This window comes from Hyla sarda, chromosome 1, assembly GCF_029499605.1.
Source record: "Hyla sarda isolate aHylSar1 chromosome 1, aHylSar1.hap1, whole genome shotgun sequence".
Lineage (NCBI taxonomy): Eukaryota > Metazoa > Chordata > Amphibia > Anura > Hylidae > Hyla > Hyla sarda.
In genome coordinates, this window is record NC_079189.1 from 568,988,875 (window position 1) to 569,014,961 (window position 26,087).

At 41.1% G+C, this 26,087-nt stretch overlaps 1 protein-coding gene across 10 annotated transcripts in view; it reads left to right on the plus strand.

The window, feature by feature from the left end:
- The window catches only part of SLC14A1 (solute carrier family 14 member 1 (Kidd blood group)), a 239,188-nt gene that overhangs the window by 185,959 nt on the left and 27,142 nt on the right, over nucleotides 1–26,087 (plus strand). Inside the window, exon 3 of one of the 10 annotated variants that reach the window (XM_056543155.1) lies at nucleotides 20,149–20,278. The exons of 6 other annotated variants lie outside the window; for them this stretch is intronic. Coding sequence is in view for 3 of the 4 variants with exons in the window: in XM_056543138.1 (XP_056399113.1) it covers nucleotides 286–351 (66 nt within the window). In the remaining variant the exon portion in view is untranslated. Of the gene's footprint in view, nucleotides 1–259; nucleotides 352–20,148; nucleotides 20,279–23,456; nucleotides 23,576–26,087 lie in introns of those variants that run through there. 3 more of the 10 variants (XM_056543138.1, XM_056543146.1, XM_056543121.1) reach the window with 3 other exon arrangements.

The window sequence follows — 26,087 nt, forward strand, 5'->3', positions numbered from 1 at the left end:
CGGACAGCCTTCGGCTGTCCGGGCATGCTGGGAGTTGTAGTTTTGCAACAGCTGGAGGCGCACTTTTTGGAAAACACTGCTCTGTTAAAATATAGAATTATTTTTGGCTCTTTTTCCCATTAATGACTCCTGGGTAACAATAATACATTGATATTACAAGACGGAAAGGTTTCTGGCAGGGGCCCAAGCCCTAGATTGGAGGTAGGAGCTTCTGACATTTTTTCACCAGCAGACCCCAGTAATGGGCGGGACAGGGAACTCTTATACTCGCATATAAAGGACTCTATGGACTGTAGTAGAAATCCAGAACCCATGAGAAGTCAGAAGTCCCCAGCTCAGGGACTGCACCAGGTAAGGGTTTTATATCTATCTATCATCTATATATATATATATATATATATATATATATATATATATATATATATGACTATTATAAGGAGGTGACTTATTATAGCATCAATGTAGTTTACAGGTTGATTCATTTGCAATTACTATAGGAATTACTGCTGCAAAAAAACTAAAAAAAAAAAAAAACAACCACAACTCTCAGCATGCCCCAGCACCAGCGATGCAGCGGGTTGTAGTTCCCTGCAGTTCCTAGTTGCAGAAACAATCTGCATTGGGATTTGTTATAATAGGGAGATTTAGAATTCATATTACACCAAGTGACATGTGGTCCATGTCAGGCAGCCAAATGGAAGTGCTGGCAGCGGCTCCAGCGTAGATTCCATTGTTAACTATGAGATTTAATGCAATAGTAATACAAGCACCTGGGGAACCAAAAATAAGGGCTTATCTGGATAATATCACACATTACAGGATAAGTATCGCACATAGTATCACACGTCATAGGATTAGATACACCGACTCAGAAGTCAGTGTAGCATTATATATATATATATACAGGTTAAGCAGACAGTATCAGATAACGTGGGATTAGTTGCCCCCAACTCTGCAAATAGCATGGCAATGATACCTATAGTTACTGTAGATCATCGCGACAAAATTATGTATGGTAGGCTTAGATACACTAGTGCAGCGGGACAGTATCACATGTGATAAGCTTAGATACAGTAATGCAGCAGGACAGTATCACAAGGATAAGCTTAGATACACTAGGACAGCAGGACAGTTTTACATGTGATACACTTGCTCAGCTGGACAGTATCACAATGATAATCTTAGATACAGTAGTGCTGAAGGACATTATCAAATATGATAAGCTTATCTACTAGTGCAGCTAAACAGTATCACAATGATGAGCTTAGACACACTAGTGCAGCAGGACAGTATTACATGTGATACACTTGCTCAGCTGGACAGTATTACAATAATAAGCTTAGATACACTAGTGCAGCAGAACAGAATCACATATGATAAGCTAGGATACACTAGTGCAGCAGGTCAGTATCCCAAGTGATATACCTGCTCCTCAGGGCATTATTGTAATAAGCTTAGATACACTAGTGCAGCAGGACAGTATTACATGTAATGCACTTGCTCAGCTGGACAGTATCACAATGATAAGCTTAGATACACTAGTGCAACAGGACAGTATCACAAGTGATAAGCTAGGATACACTAGTGCAGCAGGTCAGTATCCCAAGTGATATACCTGCTCCTCAGGGCATTATTGTAATAAGCTTAGATACACTAGTGCAGCAGGACAGTATTACATGTGATACACTTGCTCAGCTGGACAGTATCACAATAATAAGCTTAGATACACTAGTGCAGCAGAACAGAATCACATATGATAAGCTAGGATACACTAGTGCAGCAGGTCAGTATCCCAAGTGATATACCTGCTCCTCAGGGCATTATTGTAATAAGCTTAGATACACTAGTGCAGCAGGACAGTATTACATGTAATGCACTTGCTCAGCTGGACAGTATCACAATGATAAGCTTAGATACACTAGTGCAACAGGACAGTATCACATATGATAAGCTAGGATACACTAGTGCAGCAGGTCAGTATCCCAAGTGATATACCTGCTCCTCAGGGCATTATTGTAATAAGCTTAGATACACTAGTGCAGCAGGACAGTATTACATGTAATGCACTTGCTCAGCTGGACAGTATCACAATGATAAGCTTAGATACACTAGTGCAACAGGACAGTATCACAAGTGATAAGCTAGGATACACTAGTGCAGCAGGTCAGTATCCCAAGTGATATACCTGCTCCTCAGGGCATTATTGTAATAAGCTTAGATACACTAGTGCAGCAGGACAGTATTACATGTAATGCACTTGCTCAGCTGGACAGTATCACAATGATAAGCTTAGATACACTAGTGCAACAGGACAGTATCACATATGATAAGCTAGGATACACTAGTGCAGCAGGTCAGTATCCCAAGTGATATACCTGCTCCTCAGGGCATTATTGTAATAAGCTTAGATACACTAGTGCAGCAGGACAGTATTACATGTAATGCACTTGCTCAGCTGGACAGTATCACAATGATAAGCTTAGATACACTAGTGCAACAGGACAGTATCACAAGTGATATACCTGCTCATCAGGGCATTATTGCAATGATGAGTTTAGATACACTAGAGCAGCAGGACAATATTGCATGTGATATACTTGCTCATCTGGACAGTATCACAATGGTAAACTTAGATACACTTGCACCAGGACAGTATCTAATATAAGCTTAGAAACACTAGTGCAGCAGGACAGCATCACATAAGCTTGGATACACTAGTGCAGCAGGAGGTGTAGCATATGTATTTGATACACCTTCTCAGCAGGACAGTATCACAATAATAAGTTTAGATACCATACTACAACAAGACGGTATCACAGGACAGTATGTGATACACCTGCTCAGTATCAGAATAAAAATCTTATATACGAGTGCAGCAGGACAGGATAATATATGATAAGCTTAGATACTCTAGTGCAGCAGCACAGAATCACAATAATAAGCTTAGATACACTAGTGTAGCAGGACAGTATCATACATGATAAGCTTAGATACACTAGTGCAGCAGGACGGTATCATATATAAGCTTAGATACACTAGTGCAGCAGGACTGTATCATATATGATAAGCTTAGATACACTAATGCAGCAGGACAGTATCATATATGATAAGCTTAGATACACTAGTGCACCAAACGATCTGATTGGTTGCTATGGGCAACTGTACAAATCTTCCTTCACAAAGGGTTTTGCTAATTCTCCCCACTATCTCTTTAAAGGATTGTAGGATATGAATCAGTAACATTACATGATATTGAATGTATTGCCCTGTGATTCCCATAGACATGATAGTGTGGTGGCCCAGTACAGGAGATGTTATGTGCTACTACTGTCCTGTCAGGCAGCCTCCTTCAGTGTCCCCAAGGCCCCTGCACTTGTTTCCCCATTGTAAATATGTTTTACCATGTAAAGTGTTATAAACATTATGTAATGTTGCTTTAAGAGTTATACCATGTGATATGTCATGTGATTGTTACCCAGGAGGTACCAGTGACCAGGTGATCCCAAGAGTGACTACAAGTCCCAGTAAACCCCTTTTTTATTTATTTATTTTTTATTAAATCAACTGGTGCCAGAAAGTTAAACAGATTTCTAAATGACTTCTATAAAAAAATCTTTATCCTTCCAGGATTTTTTAGCAGCTGTATGCTACAGAGGAATTCTTTGCTTTTTGAATTTCTTTTTTGTGTTGTCCACAGTGCTCTCTGCTGACGCCTGATGCCCGTATCAGGAACTGTCCAGAGCAGGAGAAAATCCTAATAGTAAACTTTTTTGCTTTGGACAGTTCCTGACACGGACAGAGGTGTCAGCAGAGAGCACTGTGGACAAGACAAAAAAGAAATTCAAAAAGCAAAGAATTTCCTCTGTAGCATACAGCTGCTAATAAGTAATGGAAGAATAAAGATTTTTTAATAGAAGTCATGTACAAATCTGTAAAACTTTCTGGCACAAGTTCATTTTTAAAATAATAGTTTTCCACCGGAGTACCCCTTTTAATGTCTCTGCGTCACTGGTCACCTCCTTGGGCCCTGGCTGAACTGTATAGACTTTACCAACTGTCTACCCTCAGTAAAGTTACCGCTGTCCGTAACTTGGCGTCGGAGTCTTTATTGCCCCCGTGCCTAGCCCAGGATCCAACGGTATACCTTCGGGTGGTTATAGGCTAAACCATGCCCTGGCATCACGATTACAAAGGGTTAATGCCATCTGCCCCTAGGGTAACAACATCTGTCCTGCACCACACTCCCCGCTACCACAATAGGCTCAGATACTATACACCCTTTCAGTTAATATTACACTTGAAATGTTAAGATACACCAGGTTAGCAGACAGTATCACACATAGCAGCTTAGATACACTGACTGAGCCAACAGTATCACACATATAAGCTTAGATACACCAATTCTGCAGACATCACTGCACATGAGGGGCTTAGATACACCAGCTCAGCAACGTATCTCCCTGGAAACCATTTAAAAGTCTTGGCAGGCGCGCGCCTGGCTTCCTTCCCGCAGACTAACAATACATCCATTGGCAGGTTTACTAGCTTCTGGCTGCGGCCAGAGAGGAAAAGCATTTCAGGACAAATGTGTTCAATATGGCTTTGATGCTGTATACAGGGACGCTGCTTGTATCTGTGTAGGGATATCACATGACTGTTCCTATAGGGGGCGCAGTTGTATCAGGGTCCTAGAGCCCTTCTAACATATAAGAGTAAAATAGCCCCATACATTTTGTGGGACAATATAACCCCTCTTTTGGTTCCCTTTAAAGGGGTACTCCACTGGAAAAAAATTAATTCAGCTGATGACAGAAAGTTAAACAGATTTGTAAATTAATTCTATTAAAAAATCTTAATCCTTCCATTACTTATCAGCTGCTGTATGCTCCAGAGGAAGTTTATTTTCTTTTTGAATGAATGTCCTTTCTGCCTGACCACAGTGCTCTCTGCTGACACCTCTGTTCATGTCAGGAACTGTCTAGACAGATGTCTTTTGAACCAGCCCTTTAGCCCGCCACCCAACATAACACTAAACGCAAGACTACATAGACTACAAGAGTATATAATGAACAGAATACATATAACACACTATACAAACCAAACTGTATACACAATGTATGCAGTACATAGACTACAAGAGTATATAATGAACAGGATACATATAACACACTATACAAACCAAACTATATATACAATGTATGCAGTACATAGACTACAACAGTATATAATGAACAGAATACATATAACACACTATACAAACCAAACTATATATACAATGTATGCAGTACATAAACTACAACAGTATATAAGGAACAGACTACATATAACACACTATACAAACCAAACTATATATACAATGTATGCAGTATATAATGAACAGACTACATATAACACACTATACAAACCAAACTATATATACAATGTATGCAGTATGTAAACTACAACAGTATACACAAGAACATAATACATATAACACACTATACAAACCAAACTATATATACAATGTATGCAGTACATAAACTACAACAGTATATAAGGAACAGACTACATATAACACACTATACAAACCAAACTATATATACAATGTATGCAGTATATAATGAACAGACTACATATAACACACTATACAAACCAAACTATATATACAATGTATGCAGTATGTAAACTACAACAGTATACACAAGAACATAATACATATAACACACTATACAAACCAAACTATATATACAATGTATGCAGTACATAAACTACAACAGTATATAATGAACAGAATACATATAACACACTATACAAACCAAACTATATATACAATGTATGCAGTACATAAACTACAACAGTATATAATGAACAGAATACATATAACACACTATACAAACCAAACTATATATACAATGTATGCAGTACATAAACTACAACAGTATATAATGAACAGACTACATATAACACACTATACAAACCAAACTATATATACAATGTATGCAGTACATAAACTACAACAGTATATAATGAACAGACTACATATAACACACTATACAAACCAAACTATATATACAATGTATGCAGTATATAATGAACAGAATACATATAACACACTATACAAACCAAACTATATATACAATGTATGCAGTATATAATGAACAGAATACATATAAGACACTATGCAAACCAAACTATATATACAATGTATGCAGTATATAATGAACAGACTACATATAACACACTATACAAACCAAACTATATATACAATGTATGCAGTATATAATGAACAGAATACATATAAGACACTATGCAAACCAAACGACAATAAGGCTCCTGTATCGTGCACCTATATTATGTGTCTCTCTGGAATCCTGCCAAGAAGATTCTTCATCTGCTGCGGGTGGTATTTTTTTTGCTTTGTTGCTTTTATGTCATTATACCCAACACAATCCACTAGTTAGCATCACAATAACCTAAATTCTATATGAACACGGCTGTCATTCCAAACATGGCACCGATTACCACGTTCACCCCGTTGAGGTCCGGACTGGTGCAACATCTTCATTCTTCGCAAACACAGAACAATGGCACCAAAGTTTCCTTTCCTCTGTACGTTCTATTCAGAGCACAATTTGTAGCAAGAGAATTCAAGGTAATCAAACCCTCAGGCAGTAAAAAAAACACAAAAAACAAAACCCCATAAAAGTGACTTGATGTTATCCTTTGCCTAGGAACATGAATTCACCGTTTGTAACGCCTGTGGTTGCCAACCTCCATTCACTCACTGTTACGGAGCGCATGTTTTTTTCTACTTTTGGGGGTAAGGAACGTTATCATTCTCTGCATGGGAAAAATCTACGAAAAAGGGCAAATTTCTTTTTTCAGTGCGTTTGCCGAATGGGTGTGGCTTTGCGGAAAGGCACATGGTGTTGGTCAAAGGGGGCGTGATCAAGCACTCGCCAAATTTATGGCCGTTTAGGCTTGTGCCAAACCCGCAGACAGAGACGTATTATGTCCTCAAACCCTCAGGCAGTAAAAAATGAGGGGAACGAATTCAAAACATTTTAAAAATCCAACAACTTTAAAGGGTACTCCACTGGCCAGCGTTCGGAGCGAAATGTTTCTAACGCTGTTTTCGTGCTGCAGGAGTCGGCCACGTCCCTCGTGACATCACGGCTACGCCCCCTCAATGCAAGTCTATGGGAGGGGGCGTGACTGTCGTCACGCCTCCTCCCATAGACTTGCATTGGGGGGGGCGTGGCCTTGGGACGTGGTCGACCCCCGCAGCTTGAAAACAGCGTTTGGAACATTTAGTTCCAAACGCTGGCCAGTTGCTTACCCCTTATATGGCAACATCTCTGGCAATGTGAATACAAAGAAGCTGCCAGTGACGTAGGATCATACGCAAACAATATTAGATACAATACAGTGAAAAAGCATGTATAGATCAATCAAAATAGAACTTTATTTAACAAATATGCAAAATTACATACACTTAAAAACATTGTAAAAAGGGGAAGCAATGAGGGATACTCCCCTGGAAACATTTTCTTTTATCAAATGGTGCCAGAAAGTTAAACAGATTTGTAAATTACTTCTATTTAAAAATCTCAATCCATCCAGTACTTATCAGCTTCTGTATGCTACAGAGGAAGTTTTTTTTTTTTTTTATTTCCTTCCTGTCTGACCACAGTGCTCTCTGCTGACACCTCTGTCCATTTTAGGAAGTGTCCAGAGTAGGAGCAAATCCCCATAGCAAACCTATCCTACTCCTGACAGTTCCAAAAATGGACAGAGGTGTCAGCAGAGAACACTATGGTCAGACAGAAAGGAAATTCAAAAAGAAAAGAACTTCCTCTGGAGCATATAGCAGCTGATAAATACTGGAAGAATTAAGATTCTTTTTAATAGCAGTAATTTACAAATCTGTTTAACTTTCTGGCGCCATTTGATTATAAAAAAAAAAAAAAGTTTTCCAGGGGAGTACCCCTTTAAGGAAACCCATACTACAGGGAAAACCAAGAAGGAAACAGAGAACAAGTGAAGGTCAAAGCAATGAATAGAAATAAAATATGCCAAAGTGTAAGGAAGTACATTTAAACTACCATTAATGTTATGCATACAATAAGATAAGTATGTATTAGGTGTCACTCAGTGCTACTGTCATCAGTACATGGTGACTATGGTAGTACCCTAAGTATTGCAAAGTAACCTAGGCAATATAGTAAAAGCCAGTATTTACCAAGTGGCTATAGTAAAGACCTCCACCACCCGACGTTTCGTCAAAGGACTTCTTCCGGGGCTCTGGAGGAAAATCTGGATGGCCACAGTTTGGAGACCAATGCTACAGACCCCCAAACCCATCTGATGTACAGTGTATGACTTTATAAGCCACAATACTACAATTGTGGTTTATAAAATCTATTGATCTCAATAGGAATTGAAAGGGTTAAAACCCAGAGGCTGGGTTGAGATCGAATACAGACTTTGCGCAACAGGGAAACGCTATGGATTTACCAGCAAGACAGTACACGACCAACAGGAATGTCCTTTGAATAAATGTCGGGTGGTGGAGGTCATTCCTGTAACCACTTGGTGACAACTGGCTTTTACTATATTGTCTATGTTATTTTGCAATACTTCGGGAACAAGCCGTAGTCACTGTGCTAATGACAGTAGCACTCAGTGACACCTAATAAATTAATGACATTAATTAAGTGTGTGTCATTTTGCATATAAGTTAAATAAACTTTATTTATACTTTTCTGCTGTATTATAACATCTCTGGCATAAAGAGAAGGTATAAAAAGGAGAAACTCATCAAAAACAGGACTGACGCGTTTCAGACCTGCAGAGGTCCTTACTCCTAGCTATAGCTCTTGTTATACCTACATCCCAACACCTTTGCAGAAGGAGGTGAAGCTATACGTCGTGACTAGAGATGAGCGAACTTACAGTAAATTCCATTCGTCACGAACTTCTCGGCTCGGCAGTTGATGAATTTTCCTGCGTAAATTAGTTCAGCTTTCAGGTGCTCCGGTGGGCTGGAAAAGGTGGATACAGTCCTAGAAGACACTTTCCTAGGACTTTATCCACCTTTTCCAGCCCACCGTAGCACCTGAAAGCTGAACTAATTTATGCAGGATAAGTCATCAACTGCCGAGCCGAGAAGTTAGTGACGAATCGACTTTACTGTAAGTTCGCTCATCTCTAGTTGTGACATCAAATATAGATGCACATTAGCCAGAGATCTACACACATAAAAACAGTATATGGAAAGAAAAATGATAAAGGTATAAAACAAATGGTTGTGTACTATCTAGCAGGTAAATCCCTAGAATTGCGTAGTAAATTCACAGCTACATCCATTTGTTTCATTACTTTAATAACCAGTCTGACACTCACAAGGTTACATGGCTAAAAGTGAGTCACAGGATGCCAGTACTGGAAGAGTGACTTCCAGTAAACTACAGGATGACATTATAACATCATTACATTGCACGCAGACCCCTCCAGCTCTATCTGTATACTGCTGTTGGTATCTCTATGGCAGTGCTCTCCAACCTGCGGACCTCCAGATGTTGCAAAACTACAATTCCCAGCATGCCCGGACAGCCAACGGCTGTCCGGGCATGCTGGGAGTTGTAGTTTTGCAACATCTGGAGGTCCGCAGGTTGAAGACCACTGCTCTATGGGATCAGGATATATAGTAGTTATACACATCTCCTCCAGTCCTATTTGTATAATGCTGCTGTTCTCTCTATGGGATCAGGATATATAGTAATTATATACCTGCCCTCCAGTTCTATCTGTATACTGCTGTTGGTATCTCTATGGCAGTGGTTTCCAACCTGCAGACCTCCAGATGTTGCAAAACTACAATTCCCAGCATGCCCGGACAGCCAACGGCTGTCCGGGCATGCTGGGAGTTGTAGTTTTGCAACATCTGGAGGTCCGCAGGTTGAAGACCACTTCTCTATGGGATCAGGATATATAGTAGTTATACACATCTCCTCCAGTCCTATTTGTATAATGCTGCTGTTATCTCTATGGGATCAGGATATATATAGTAATGATATACCTGCCCTCCAGTTCTTTCTGTATACTGCTGCTTTTTCTATAGGATCAGGTATATAGTAAATACTGTTCCTCCACCTCTATCTCAGTTATAATATGGGACAAATCCAGTAAAAATTCAATGCTCAAAGTAGAGGTATGTAAATTACGCTGAACCACATTCTAAAATAATTTATACGGTTACCCAGTGGTCTCCAAACTGTGGCCCTCCAGTTGTTACAAAACTGTGGTTGTAGCTATAGTTTTGCAACATCTGGATGGCCACAGTTTGGAGACCAATGCAATAAACCCCAAAACCTATCTGATGTATGATTTTATAAGCCGCAATCCCGACCCCCCAAATCCCTTCTCATATTCTGACCTCCTATTAGAGATGAGCGAACTTACAGTAAATTCGATTCATCACGAACTTCTCGGCGGTTGCTGACTTTTCCTGCATAAATTAGTTCAGCTTTCCGGTGCTCTGGTGGGCTGGAAAAGGTGGATACAGTCCTAGGAAAGAGTCTCCTAGGACTGTATCCACCTTTTCCAGCCCACGGGAGCACCGGAAAGCTGAACTAATTTATGCAGGAAAAGTCAGCGACCGCCGAGCCGAGAAGTTCGTGATGAATTGAATTTACTGTAAGTTCGCTCTTCTCTACCTCATGTCCCGACCCCATATGGGGCTGGGTTGTGCTGAAGATATTTTAAACTGAAAATAAAAGGGGTGTGGCTTAACGGGTGGGACATGGTATGCGGGAAGGGGTGTGGCTTGCCAGTCAGACTGACGCATTCACTAGAAGATGCGGAGCGGAGTTTGGCGTGTAAGGTACCAGAAGTTCCATATACTTGCATGGGACTTGAAACAAAAAACCCATCCTTCACATATGGGGGTAGGTTAGGGTTAATTTGACTATTATATATTTTTATTTGACATTTAAGTAACATGTGATCAAGTATTAGCAAAATATCTCCATTCGTACAAAAGTTATGCTGGAAGATGCATTTCACATAGATTTGCATTGGACTTTAAACGAAAAACCCCCGACCCTGCAAATGGGGGTGGGTAAGGGTTAAATCACCTATCCTATGTTTGTAGTTGACATATAAGTAACGTGTACCAAGTTTCATGTTAAAATTTTTAGCCATTTGGAAGTGATGCTGGAACAAATTCATTGGGGGAGAATTATCTAGACCTGTCCAGAGAAAAAGTGCCCACTTGCCCATAACAACCAATCAGATCGCTTTTTTCATTTTTAACAAGGTCTCTGCAAAATGAAAGAAGCGATCTGATTGGTTGCTGTGGGCAATGGGGCAACTTTTATTCTCGACAGGTTTTGATAAATCTCCCCCATTGAGTTTTATATACTGTATATAGATTGCTCACAATAGGAATTGAAAGGGTTAAAACCCGGAGGCTGGGTTGAGATCGAATACAGACTTTGCGCAAAAAGGGAAACTTTATGGATTTACCAGCAGGACAGTACATGACCAACAGGAATGTTTCTGCATTATTAATCATGCTGTTACTTTTGTCTTATTATTTGCATAAATGGTTAAGTGTGATGATCTCTGGCTAATTTGCATCTGAGTCGATGTCACAACGTATAGCTCCACCTCTTCCTGTAAAGGTGTTGAACTGTCTATATAAAGAGGGGTATCATTTGGTAGTAGTCAGGCAAACCTGTATGTCTGAAACGCGATAGCCCGTTTTTATGATGCAAGAGGTTTTATGGACCATGTGGGCTGGCCCAGATACCCTTTTTTTGGCTTCCATTGAGAGAGGAAAGCTGCACACTATTCAGGTGAGCTGAAGAATCTGTATATACTTTATCTATATATAAAAAACCTATAGACCTTGTTGCCCATAGCAAATAATCAGATCCATTCTTTATAGACATGTGTGGTGACGTCAAAGTTGTGGAGTGACCACGGGGTGTGAGGGGTGTTGGTGGATGGGGCAAATTGGTATAGCCCAGGGGCAAAGTGTTATTAATCCCTAATGTTTGTGATGACAAAGTGATTTTTCCGGTAACCACCCGAACGGTAGCACCCCTATCCCAAGGTTAGGCAGGGCAATAATAGTCCAGGACCAGGTAAGGGTTAACGGTAGCTTTACTGAGGTTAGACAGTTGTTAAAGTCTTTACAGCTAGGCCTTGCAGCATGCTGGGACTAGCAGTACTTTTGGGTCAGACTTCAATACATCCATTCTGACTATAATGGACTTGACTAGTGACTTGACTTTGGTAGAGACAGCAGACATAGATGAGGTGACTTACTGACAATGTGGCTGGTGTGCAGGCTTTATAGCCACCAGGTGTACTGGACACAGGATCTGTGATGTCTGTGCTTTGCTGTTCCTCAGGATCTAAGAGCTCAAGGGAGAGATTGTAATGGCTCCCCCTCTTCTAAAGGGGGGTTGAGCCAGAAGCCCATAGGACAAGCTGCAGGTCAGGTGGTAAACTGGTGCTCTCTGGGTAGCATAACACCTCATGTTAACATAACAGGTGATACCTCCAAAGGTCCTTAAAGGCCTTTTTATACTTTATATACCTATACATAACATTATGTACTATATTTACAACACTATAAATATTAGACTTACTACTATGGGGGAGATGCTGCAGGAGAGCCCCTAGGACAATGAGGGGCTCAACTTGACAGGCCCTAAGTACTGTACAGGAGTATATCCTGTACTTGGGACATCCCTGTCTCGGAGGCAGCACCTGGCAGAGAATGTCGGGAACTACACCGAGATCGCGGGGGTCCCCTGTGATAATACATCTTCTCCACTATCCTTTCGAAAAAAAATAAAATCAGTACAGGATAAGTACAGGAGCTGTACTCACTATTCTGCTGGTGAGGTCACTGTGTGCATACATTACTTTACTTATCCTGTACTGATCTTGAGTTATATCCTGTATTATACTCCAGAGCTGTACTCACTATTCTGCTGGTGATGTCACTGTGTACATTACATTACTTATCCTGTACTGATCCTGAGTTATATCCTGTATTATACTCCAGAGCTGTACTCACTATTCTGCTGGTGAGGTCACTGTGTACATACATTACATTACTTATCCTGTACTGATCCTGAGTTATATCCTGTATTATACTCTAGAGCTGTACTCACTATTCTGCTGGTGAGGTCACTGTGTACATACATTACATTACTTATCCTATACTGATCGTGAGTTATATCCTGTAGATCTTTTATTAAAAAAACATATAAAACATTACAATAATAATAATAAACACCTTCATAACAATAATACAAACAACATACACCTTTACAATATATACACGTAATGGCCCTCATGGTTGTTGTGTATTTTTTTCCCCACTTTTTTCTATGTGATTTACTAATCTGTCGCACGGATCGGGTTTTTTTTTCTGTCACACGCAATTAAATTTGTCGCCCACTAGAGAGTGTCGCACTACTTTTGTTTGATATGAAATAACCCGCCGAAGATCCTGTCAGTAAGAGGTAAGTCCACACTGAGGAAACATCCTAGTCTCTGTGGCTGATCAGTACGGGGCAGAAGATAAAGATGGTCCTAGAGATGTAATTTAACAATTATACAATAGTTTTTTGGACAGTGGGTAGGTGTGTCTGGGGGTGCCAAGCTACTTTGAGTAAAATTAAAACCAATGCCAAGACGAAACTTTGAGCTTGCTGGGCAGTGGTTCTTCAGTCCCACAATCCCTGATACTGAGACCACAGAAAAACTAAACAGGATTCCTATAAAACCTTTATTGGATCACAGGCAGCACGTTTTGAAGGCTCACTCAACTTCTTCATCAGGCATAAATACATTTTAAAAGCATTATAAATGTTTAATTGTACTTGTCTGATGAAGAAGACGAGTGCCTTCAAAACGCGCTGCATATGATCCAATAAAGGCTTGTGGAGTTTTCCTGTGGTCTTGGTGGTGAAGGCTGTGGCACTCTTCGGTGGACTGAAGATACACTGCTCACAGTAGACTCAAGGAGTTACTTTTTGCAGCCTTGTCCTTCCATTGGTCTAATGGCATGTTCTCTGCCGGGGGGTTAGGCCATGGATTACTCCTGAAGGTGAGGTAATGAATATCACAATCTGAGCGACCCACCCCATCCTTGTACAACTAAACATGCCCCCCCTCTGAAGCATTGTTGAGTTTCCCTTTCACAGACACAAGATTGCATTGGTTCCTCTATTATTAAAAAAGGAATCTACCCCCATTTATACCCAACCTCCATTGGTTAAATCCTCATTCGGGACCGGCATCAATAAGCCAAAGTTAGATAAACATAATTAAATTACTTTACGAAATTCTATAGGATATTAAAGATTTACATCAGTACCTTGGAAAATGTGTCAAGGCTTTCTTTACTGTTGACATAGTGACACTCTTGAGCACAATACATGGCAGTACATACATTTTCCCGGGTGCCAGGCTTCTATTAGAACATTGCGTCCCTATTCAACCTTTGTAACATGGCACAGTTCGTCTGGAACTGGGCATGAACATAAAGTAAAGACAGCCTAAGGATACAAAATTCATAAATGAAAATTACTATGTGTGCTACTTCCTCACAGCATTGTCTGCTATACAAACTACAAATGACTTGTTTAGACCGAACCTAACCAGTTCAAGGTCTATTACAGAATTCTGCCATATTGTATCTGCTTTTTGGCACCTTAACCTTACAGCTCTGCAGCTAATTTTAGGGGAGACTTTTCTTTCATCCTTTTTTTTTTTACTTTTCTTAAGGGGTTGCTTTGTGAAGTAAGCTGTACCATTTTTTTGTACACATGACTTTTTAACCACATTTTTTATATTTTTTTGTGTTTTATTTTTTATTTATTTTAAATGAACCTTCACTTTCTTGGATAAAAGGGGTAGTTCCGGTGAAAAACATTTTTTTTAAATCAACTGGTGCCAGAAAGTTAAACAAATTTGTAAATGACTTCTATTAAAAAATCTTAATCCTTCCTGTACTTATTAGCTGTTGAATACTACTGTGGAAATTCTTTTCCGTTTGAAACACAGAGCTCTCTGCTGACATCATGAGCACAGTGCTCTCTGCTGACATCTCTTTCCATTTTAGGAACTGTCCAGCGTAAAAGGAAATCCCCATAGCAAACATATGCTGTTCTGAACAGTTCCTAAAATGGACAGAGATGTCAGCAGAGAGCACTGTGCTCGTGATTCAGCAGACAGCTCTGTGTTTCAAAAAGAAAAGAATTTCCGCTGTAGTATTAAGCAGCTAATAAGTACAGGAAGGATTAAGATTTTTTTAATAGAAGTCATTTACAAATCTTTTTAACTTTCTGGCACCAGTTGATTTAAAAAAAAAAAGTTTTCACTGGACTACCCCTTTAACCCCTTAAGGACCCAGCCCAAATATACCTTAAGGACCCGGCCATTTTTTTAACATCTGACCACTGTCACTTCAAGCATTCATGACTCTGGGATGCTTTTACCTTTCATTCTGATTCCAAGATTTTTTTTTCGTGACATATTCTACTTTGTTAGCGGTAAAATTTTGTCGATACTTGTATCATTTCTTGATGAAAAATTCTAAAATTTGATGAAAAAAATCTTTGAAGCTCTCTGCTTATAAGGAAAATGAATATTCCAAATAAATTATATATTGATTCACATATACAATATGTCTACTTTATGTTGGCATCATAAAGTTGACATCTTTTTACTTTTTGAAGACATCAGAGGGCTTCAAAGTTCAGCAGCAATTTTCCAATTTTTCACTAAATTTTCAAAATCGGATTTTTTCAGGGACCAGTCAGGTTTTGAAGTGGATTTGAGGGGCCTTCTTATTAGAAATACCCCATAAATGACACCATTATAAAACTGCACCCCTCAAAGTATTCAAAATGACATTCAAAAGGTTTGTAAACCCTTTAGGTGTTTCACAGGAATAGCAGCAAGTTGAAGGAGAAAATTCAAAATCTTCATTTTTTTACACTCGCATGTTCTTGTAGACCCAGTTTTTGCATTTTTACAAGGGGTAAAAAGAGAGAAATTTTCTTAAAATGTGTAACCCAATTTCTCTCGAGGAAGGAAATACCTCATGTGTATGTCAAGTGTTCGGCGGGCGCAGTAGAGGGCTCAGAAGGGAAGGAGCGACAGTGGGATTTTGGAGAGTGAGTTGTTCTGAAATGGTTTTTGGGGGGCATGTCACATTTAGGAAGCCCCAATGGTGCCAGGACAGCAAAAAAAAAAAAAAAAACACATGGCATACTATTTTGGAAACTACACCCCTCAAGGAATGTAACAAGGGGTCCAGTGAGCCTCAACACCCCACAGGTGTTTGACGACTTTACGTTAAAGTTGGATGTGTAAATATTTTTTTTTTCACTAAAACGCTAGTTTTCCCCCAAATTTTAAATTTTTACAAGGAGTAATAGGAGAAAATGCCCCCCAAAATTTGTAACCCCATATATTTACAATTTTATTGTATTGTACACCCCCGATCACCTTGTATCTTCGGGTCAGCGGGTCACACGTGACCCGTATGACCCGAATCGCAGCAGATCGTTAGTGTGAATTCACCAACGATCTGCCGCGATCACCGACATGGGGGGGGGCTGATGACCCCCCTGGGCATTTGCGCAGGATGCCTGCTGAACGATATCAGCAGGCATCCCGGTATGGATACGCCCTGGGTCCTTAAGTACCAGGACGTCAAGGCGTATCCATACGCCCTAGGTCCTTAAGTGGTTAATATATTATTTGGGATTTTTGTTATTGTTCTTTTTTTCAAATAGATTCACTATTTTCTTAGTTTTTTAAACTTTGTCATATACATGCCTGTCCTAGGACCAACATCACCTCTAATCCCTGCCAAGCATCTTTGTCAGCATTCTCTGTCATCCCTGGGGAATCCAGTGTAGGAACCATCGCCCAGTTGGGTGCCGTCATTTAGGGTGGATTGTCAAAGTAGGTATGAACAGGGGTTTGGGTTGAGCTTAGATCTGCACTGCTCCCTATCCAGACATGACAGTTGGATTGTGCTGTACTGCAGTCCTAGTAGATCCTGCTTCTGGAGAGGTGCACTGAGAGGACTAATGTGGCAGGTCTGAGAACTTTTATTGGACCCCCAAATAACACGTGGACCACTTGGCACCTTGACTGCTTAGATACCATGGTCGAATTTACCCCATTATAATAAAAGGCTAGGATCAGAGTTATCTCCAATTCCAACCTTTGCAGTTGGCCCTGCCATATACTGAGAGATGAGCTTGTCTTTTCTTCAGACTTGTTTTTTAGTTGGACCATGTCATACCATATAAATATATTCCCCATTGGCAAGAGAAATGGTTACATCCAGCTGTCAATGTATCCATGCATTTACAGGAGGAAAAGCAGAGTGCAGTATTCTGGATTGTTACTAGGATCCTGTGGTGGCACACTAGTGTTACTGTCTGTGGTGCAAGATGGTGGCTCGGGGTGGTGAAATGTATCACTTTGTGACGCCAGGGCAACGTTAACCTACACAGTCCGAGGATAGGAAAGCCTCTCCTGGGCCAAGCGTGGGAAAATAAATACTCCGATGCCAGGTTACGGATAACTGTCTTTTCTGACACAGGAGTAGATGTTCCAATCCTCACAGCTCAGATTAGAGCGGAGAAGATGCAGTGTAACCCTGGGGAGTCCTGTAGACTTTATGTGACTTGTAGTATTGGGCTTGGAATTTTAAGCTTAATGCTGAGGTCTCCCAAGCTGAGTAGGGTTCTGATAGTGTAGAATTTACTCTACACTGCCAAGGTATGAATTATCTCTATGTGGCCATTGACTCACCAAGTATTATGTTTGCTATTAGGAATTAGGGAATCCTTCTGGGCGGGGAACACTTGCAGAATGGTGCAGTCGCTTGCTTGTTGATTTGTTTTAGGCTTTCCTTAGATTCACCTCACACTCCTTCTGTGTCTGCTCCACACTGCAGTTCACACTGAGCACTACACACAGCAACTAAAGACTGAACTAGAACTAAACTGAATAGCTCCTCCCCCCCTACACTATATATGGCCTAGCTAGGGGGGCCTCCCTTTGGGCAATCAGGGTCACATGGGTACTGTGTATCATACCTCCTTACATACATCCTGAATATTCCTTAAAAGTACAGTGCAACACAATATAAATTAACAGATCAAGTATTACAATGAATAGCACAGCATAATCTGAGCAGCAAGGCCTATCACAGGCACCTGAAGCAATGTTTACCTGACAGGATGCATTCCGGTACTGGGACACCACAATTCCCACCATAGAAGTGATGATTCTGAACCACCTTCACTTATTATAAGGCTAATAATTAGGCACTAATCGGAGGTTCTTCTCATGGCTTTTCTATGTTTATATTAATAATAAAGCCTTTTCATTGTTCCGCAATATGGTTTTCTCAATCTCCTGACCTTTTATGCACTAATATGAGCCATGCACCTATGTGAGTAAGACTTGAACGGAATAGGCTTTAAGCCTCTAGATGCAGATCATTTCAATGGCGCAGAGATCATAAAGGGCAAGCGGTTGAAATGCTAAGTATTTTCAAAAATATTCCGACATATGAACAGTGCATCTTGTGTAAATTGTGACGTTTTAAAGGCCTTATTGCCGCACCTGGAGGGTCACTTCAGACATTCAGAACATACCATCCAAAATTAGACAAATTAATAATACTTTCTGAGGAATGCAAAAATATCAATAACTTTCAGAAAACTGTCCATCACTTGCCAAAGATCACAGAGCCGGAGTGACATTCCAGCGTAATCCCTGTCCTTCATACAGTGACATTTCTCACTCAGTGATTCTATTGTACCTTTCTGCTGACAACACAAAGCCAGTTCAGAAATCACATGAATTTTGGAGGTTATATTGGCAATGCTTCTGCCGCCTCTGTAACCTCAACAATAACAGCAGCAGATTTTTTTTTGTCTGTTCCTAGTGAATCCAAGTTTAGATACTAACCAAAATGTATTGCTTGTGATTCTTCTGCATGAATTGCTATTTTAGGATTATAATGTTTCACCTTTATCACATACAGTGCATATGTATTGTAAAGTGCAGACTTGGCATTGAAAGTTTGAGCCAGTTTTGGCAGGACGGAGCTATTCCTATACAGGTTCATTTTATATGGACATACTTGACATCACCAATGGTTTTGGTTTGGGTCTTAAAGAGCTTATGTTACAGTTTTGTATATGTGAAGTATAAAGCACACCTGTCATTTCAAAAGATTTTATAAACCTGCCTGTTTTTGCTAGACTGACCCTTCAGAGAGGTGACTGTGATTTTTAGGCTCTTGCATCTGTTAGTGAATCCCTAAGAGCCCCCTCTATGGTGCACAGCTATTTCTTATTCACTCCATTTCAGTGGGGTGGGACCAAAGCTGGGCTGTTTGCCAACAGTACACACACAGTTACTTTCTCTCTTAGTTGCCTCTCCAATCATAGCACAGCCCCTATTGTTTTCTGCTTTGCCATGACATAGTGAAAGGGCACTGAACAGGCTGGTACTGTTAGTTTACACAGTACACTACTAAAGATGGAATGTGGGAGAAAGAGAAAGGGTTACTGATGAACTGGTTTTGCAAGGTGCTATGTAAGCAGACATTAAAGAAATAGCACAGCAAGGAAGTGGTTACATTAAGCACAGAACTGCTGCTGCTGAAGACAAGCCTGCAGACTAAAAGCAGAGGTGGGATATTTGATACAGGAGGCAGCACAGTGTGCATACGGAAACAGCACAACAAGGAAGGGGTTTCATTAAGCCCTGAGCTCCTGCTGAAGATTAGCGCAGACAGGAGCACAAAAATATGGAGTTACACTTAGTTCTAATTGTTTTGTTATAGAGTGTACAGATTAACCCAGTATTTAACTGAAGTACATAAGTAAAGACTACTACCCTATAGTTTGTGTAATTTGTATATAAGTGTTATATAAAATGAATAACAAGATACTGAATAATAAAAAATTGAGTTACATTAAGCACAGAATATCATGCAGAGATGAGGGAAGCCTTGACTTATATGTACAGTGCAGATGACCTGAAGAATGGACACAGCTTCCAGGTAAAAAATCCTTCTCTCTTTCTTTTCCTACACAGAACACATGCTAAGTCCCACCCCCACTTCATGTGACTGTTACTAGAGACCTTTTCAATCTAACAGGCAGTGGAAAATAGATTACAGGAGACACACCTAGGGGGCCAGGACTTCAGATCTCTCTTCTCTGGGGTAAGGAGTCATTTTTGGCAAATAAAATTATTTAAAGATATGTTAGGAATCACATAGGCTATCAAATGGAGGGTATTTTCTTTTTTAATGACAGTGAGCATTTCAGCACTGTATATGTAAAAGTTCTACAACAATATGCAGTACTATGCTTTTCAGTTCTTCGCCATTTTCAAGATGTCTGATGTCAATTAATGACAACATTTGTTTATGTTCAGAGGCTGCAAACACACAGAGCACAACTAGTGGATGAAACAAAAATGAGGAAAATCCAGCTCCTAAGACTGGATAAAAGTTCGTAACTTTAATGAATCATATTAAAATCCAACGTAGAAAAAAAAAGGAATTGCTAAAAGCACAAACGAAACGCACCAACGCGTTTCGACTTGTTAACAAGTCTTAATCATGGTCCATCGACCATGATTAAGACTTGTTGACAAGTCGAAACGCGTTGGCGCGTTTCCTTTGTGCTTTTAGCCATTCCTTTTTTTTCTACGTTGGATTTTAATATGATTCATTAAAGTTACGAACTTTTATCCAGTCTTGGGAGCCGGATTTTCCTCATTTTTGTTTCATCTGATGTACCTGGGAACACGGCCCTTGCTCATTCCGTGACTTCCGCTGGAGGGTGTGCTGAGTTCACTGTGATCTGGGTCTGCATGCTGCTAATGGTGAGCTGAACCTTTACCTACTTTTCTGGACACAACTAGTGGATACAGTAATTTCCAGTCTAGACAATGATCTGTGAACTAAACACAACAGCAGCAGTTGCACAAGTCTCTTTTGTGGTTTGCCACAATATATCTGGAGTCCAGATTGTCTAGCTCACAGAGCATTTTCTAGATTGTACCCAAGCATTTCTTGCAGAAACAATGCCGCACCTACCCATAGATTGTGTCTAGTACTATGGCTCAGTTTCACTGACAGTAGTGGGGAGTTAAAACGCCAATCACCAATGGACAGGTGTGGCACTGTTTTTGAAGAAAGCAGTGACAGTTTTTAGGGGGAGGCCCCATAAAAATAGGGAATGCACCACCTTAGTATCACAGTGAGCATTTGTGAGCAGTTGCATGTCACCCCACTGTTTTGTACTACTATATCTGCAATGCAAACTTTTCAGAAGTTTATGAACATTGCCAGGAGGCAATGAGAATTTCTAATATGATTTTCATTCTCTAGTGACAGCTTGACCCAGAATGGCCTCCAAACGTCTTAACTTCAAGGCTCATAAGCACTGTAAACACATAGCATAAAGCAGGATTTGTCTAATGTATTTTACAGAACTCAATCCATTCAGCCCATCCAAGCCGTACACAATGACCGATTGTAAAAATACCGCTTTTGTACTTCACAAAATTAGAGAGGTCATCCGGGACTTCTTTTTATGTGTAAATGTGGCCAGGCCTGAAATAATATGTATTTACATGCCACAATCCCCCGCCACTGCTGAGGTTCTCACAGTACCTGATCCTGCTGCTCTGCACTGACATGATGCTTCCGCCACTATGCATCAATGTAGGGATGGTATTGGGTAGGTGATGGGCAGTGCCTGTTTTCCTCCAGACATGATGCTGCCCCCACCATGCTTCACTGTAGGGATGGTATTGGGCAGGTAATGAGCAGTGCCTGGTTTCCTCCAGACATGTTGCTGCCCCCACCATGATCACTGTAGGGATGGTGTTGGGCAGGTGATGGGCAGTGCCTGGTTTCCTCCAGACATAATGCTGCCCCCACCATGATCACTGTAGGGATGGTTTTGGGCAGGTGATGGGCAGTGCCTGGTTTCCTCCAGACATGATGCTGCCCCCACCATACTTCACTGTAGGGATGGTATTGGGCAGGTGATGGGCAGTGCCTGGTTTCCTCCAGACATGATGCTGCCCCCACCATGATCACTGTAGTGATGGTATTGGGCAGGTGATGGGCAGTACTTGGTTTCCTCCAGACATGATGCTGCCCCCACCATACTTCACTGTAGGGATGGTATTGGGCAGGTGATGGGCAGTGCCTGGTTTCCTCCAGACATGATGCTGCCTCCACCATGATCACTGTAGGGATGGTATTGGGCAGTGCCTGGTTTCCTCCAGACATGATGCTGCCCCCACCATACTTCACTGTAGGGATGGTATTGGGCAGGTGATGGGCAGTGCCTGGTTTCCTCCAGACATGATGCTGCCCCCACCATGATCATTGTAGGGATGGTATTGGGCAGGTGATGAGCAGTGCCTGGTTTCCTCCTGACATGATGCTGCCCCCACCATGATCACTGTAGGGATGGTATTTGGCAGGTGTTGGGCAGCGCCTGGTTTCCTCCAGACACAACATTTAGAACTGAGGCTAAAAAGTTCATGGTTTCATCAAAGCAGAGAATCTTGTTTCTCACAGTCTGAGAGTCCTTTAGGGACATTTTTTTTTACAAACTAAAGGCAGCTTTCATGTATCTTTTACTGAGCAGAGGCTTCTTTTTGGCCATAAAGCCCAGATTGTGGAGGCTGCAGTGATGGTTGACCTTCTGGAAGTTTTGCCCATCCTCACAAAGGATCATTGGCATTTGCCAGAGTGACCATTAGGGGCTATTTATCAAAATCTGTGCAGAGAAAAAGTTGTCCTGCTGCAACATCTCAAACATGATCAAGAGAAATGTGAGGTCCCTAGAGCAAAATTTCAATTACCATAGCAAAGAGTCTGAATACTTATGTCCATGGAAAATTTTTGTTTTTCCTTTTTATAAACTTTTTTTTTATAAAGCCTAAAATGGCTTTCTCCAATAGGGGATAAAAGCATATAAAATTAATTTACTGTAAATATGGTGGTGGTAGAAGTAAGGAAAAAAAATTCTTTTCATGTGTTCCAGCAGTGGCCACACATGCCAGTTATCTGGTTTGAGTAGGCTTTACGGAATTATCTGTATACAACATAACTGCGGTCTACTAAATTGTAGTGAAGACAAAACTTCCTGTGCCTTAGCTATAAGATTCAGAAATACAAGACTTCCTGTGCCTTAGCTATAAGATTCAGAAATACAAGACTTCCTGTGTCTTAGCTATGAGACTCGGAAAAAGAAGACTTAGCCTTTTGTGCCGCAGACATCTGTTAAATGGAGACATTCTGGCTGTTAGAGATTGGGATTTATGCAGACCCTGCATGTCCTGGACCACATCATGGCACTCATTTACTAGCTCTCACTAACATGCATTTAACATGAGCCAGTAGTTCATTCATTGACTAACTGAATATAACTGAAATATGGCGGCATACGGGGGACCAATCGAGCTGAGCTTTTTGTATACACAAGAAAAGGTAAGGTTTGTGGAGCATACCAAATGTATTCATGCATGGCACAGGATATAAGCAGTCTCTTCAATACATTCTGATGTAGGTGGACAAAGAAACCTGAATATGTGGATTGGATTGGGTGGGTGGGTGGGACAGATGTTTCAAGCGGGAGCTGTTGTGAGGGAACTTACATTGGAGGCTATAAACCTCAGAGGCTATAAACCTCAGAGTTACTGGGGTACTTCAAAATGCATCATGCAGGGTAGTATAAGAGGCCTCAGAAATTAGGCACAAGGCTGCATAGCCTGGCTTCCTGTATTGTATTGGGGTCTGGTCGTTGGGGTGCCTGATTTGAGGTATCCATGGGGGTCAGTCCATAGGTATCTGATGATAACGGTCACCCCGCAAATGAGAAGGTTGTGTAAATGAGTAACCAGAAACAATCCATGGGTCCCAGGTGGCAGCAAATTTATCATGTGTCCCATGAGCCCAGTAAACTCCTCCTAACCTGTAAATTTGGTTGATTTTATTAATCTATTGATGCATGGAAGGGGCTGAGGTGTATTGAGCCATATAAGCAGCTTGGCGGCTGTGATCATATGGGTGTTTAGAGGGGCGCAACGAGGGAGTGGGAAGCGCCAACGCCACTGAGGGTAGATTTAATACGATATTAGAGGGGCTTACCTGATTAATTATACTCTCTACCTCTTTCCGAAAGGGTCAGATCACATGGCAGTCCCACCATATAAGTGATAAAGTAGGGAAAAAAGTATATAGGGTGTGAGATGAGCCGGTAGGAGATGGGGGAGCAGACATGACTTGGGTGTTTGGTATAGAGATGTTCTTAATAAAAGTGACCCTCTAATGAGTGGATTAGAGGCAGAGGAAGAGATGCTGGGTGAAGGGAGCCATAAGGTTCCTGGATAATCCTCACCAAAGGAGGACCTTTCCATAGTCTGATCTCTAAGAAGATCCCCCATCGTCACCAGGTCCACCCAGTGTGTGTATTGCCTTTTAGTACATTGCTTTGTCAGATAGGGCTAAACCACCCTGGGTCTTCATTTTAATTATGACCTTGTAAGGGAGTTTTTTTTTTTTTTTTTGAGAGTTCAAAGAAACTTGCAGAAGAGGTGGGTATTTTTATGCCCAAATATTTGAGTGAGATGGGGGGCAAGGAGAAGGGGGGAGTTCTGTTTAAGGGGCTCTACCTAAACTTGGGGGAGGGAGACCTTTAAAGGGGTACTTTGCCCCTAGACATCTTATCCCCTATCCAAAGGATAGGGGATAAGATATCTGATTGCGGGGGTCCCGCTGCTGGGGACCCCCACAATCTCGGCTGCCACGCCACCTCCCATAGACTTGCATCGAGGGGGCGTGGCGCGACATTGGCCGCTTGAGCCTCTGCCCTGCAACACCATTCAGTAATCCGGCACAGAACGAAGTTCTCTCCGTGCACCGGATATCTGGGGTGCCGCTGCCGAGATTGCGGGGGTCCCCAGCGGCGGGACCCCCTGCAATCAGACATCTTATCCCTTATTCTTTGGACTGCTATGGGGGAGATTTATCAAAACTTGTCCAGAGGAAAAGTTGCTGCGTTGCCCATAGCAACCAATCAGATCGCTTGTGAAAATTAAAGAAGCGATCTGATTGATTGCTATGGTCAACTGGACAACTTTTCCTCTGCACAAGTTTTGATAAATCTCCCAGAATGTCTGTACACCGGACCATATCTGAGGGATTTCGCACACGGATTATGTTGCTACCCATTCCGCTTGCAGAATTTCAGCTCCGGGCAATCTGCAGCAGATTAGTTACGTTTACCCATAAAGGGGTACTCCGCTGCTCAGCGTTTGGAACAAACTGTTCCAAAAGCTGGAGCCGGCGCCGGACGCTCGTGATGTCATAGCCCCGCCCCCTCATGACATCACACCCTGCCCCCTCAATGCAAGTCTATGGGAGGGGGCATGACGGCTGTCATGCCCCCTCCAATAGACTTGCATTGAGAGGGCGAAGTGTGATGTCATGAGGGGGGCAGGGCTATGACATCACGAGAAATATAAAACCCCAAATGCCAGACTTAAAAAAATGCCAGACTTAAAAAAAAACACAAAAAAAAAACAAAGGGATTAACATTGGCCTTTTTTTTTTTCTTTAATAGAAATCCTTGAGTCACATGATGAATGAATCACATGATTTGTTATATGAAAAACACTGGATAAAACGCCTAAAAAATAAATAAATAAAAAACCTGAAAAGACTAAAACTCAAAAAAAATTTGGGGGAAAAAACATCACAAACTGCATCTTTGGAGTGCAGAATGAGAGGTCAGTTTTTTCATGGCCTTTTTTTTTTTTTTTTTTTTCTTTTAAGCGAAAATAAAAACACCAAAGCTAAGTAACGTGAAGAGATAGCACTAGGCTACCTTTAAAAAAAAAATAATATATCATATGCAGCTCTTAAAGGGGTCCTCCGGGGGAGCTGTTATTGAATAGTTATTAAAATGGACTGAGATGTCAGCAGAGAGCACTGTGCTCGT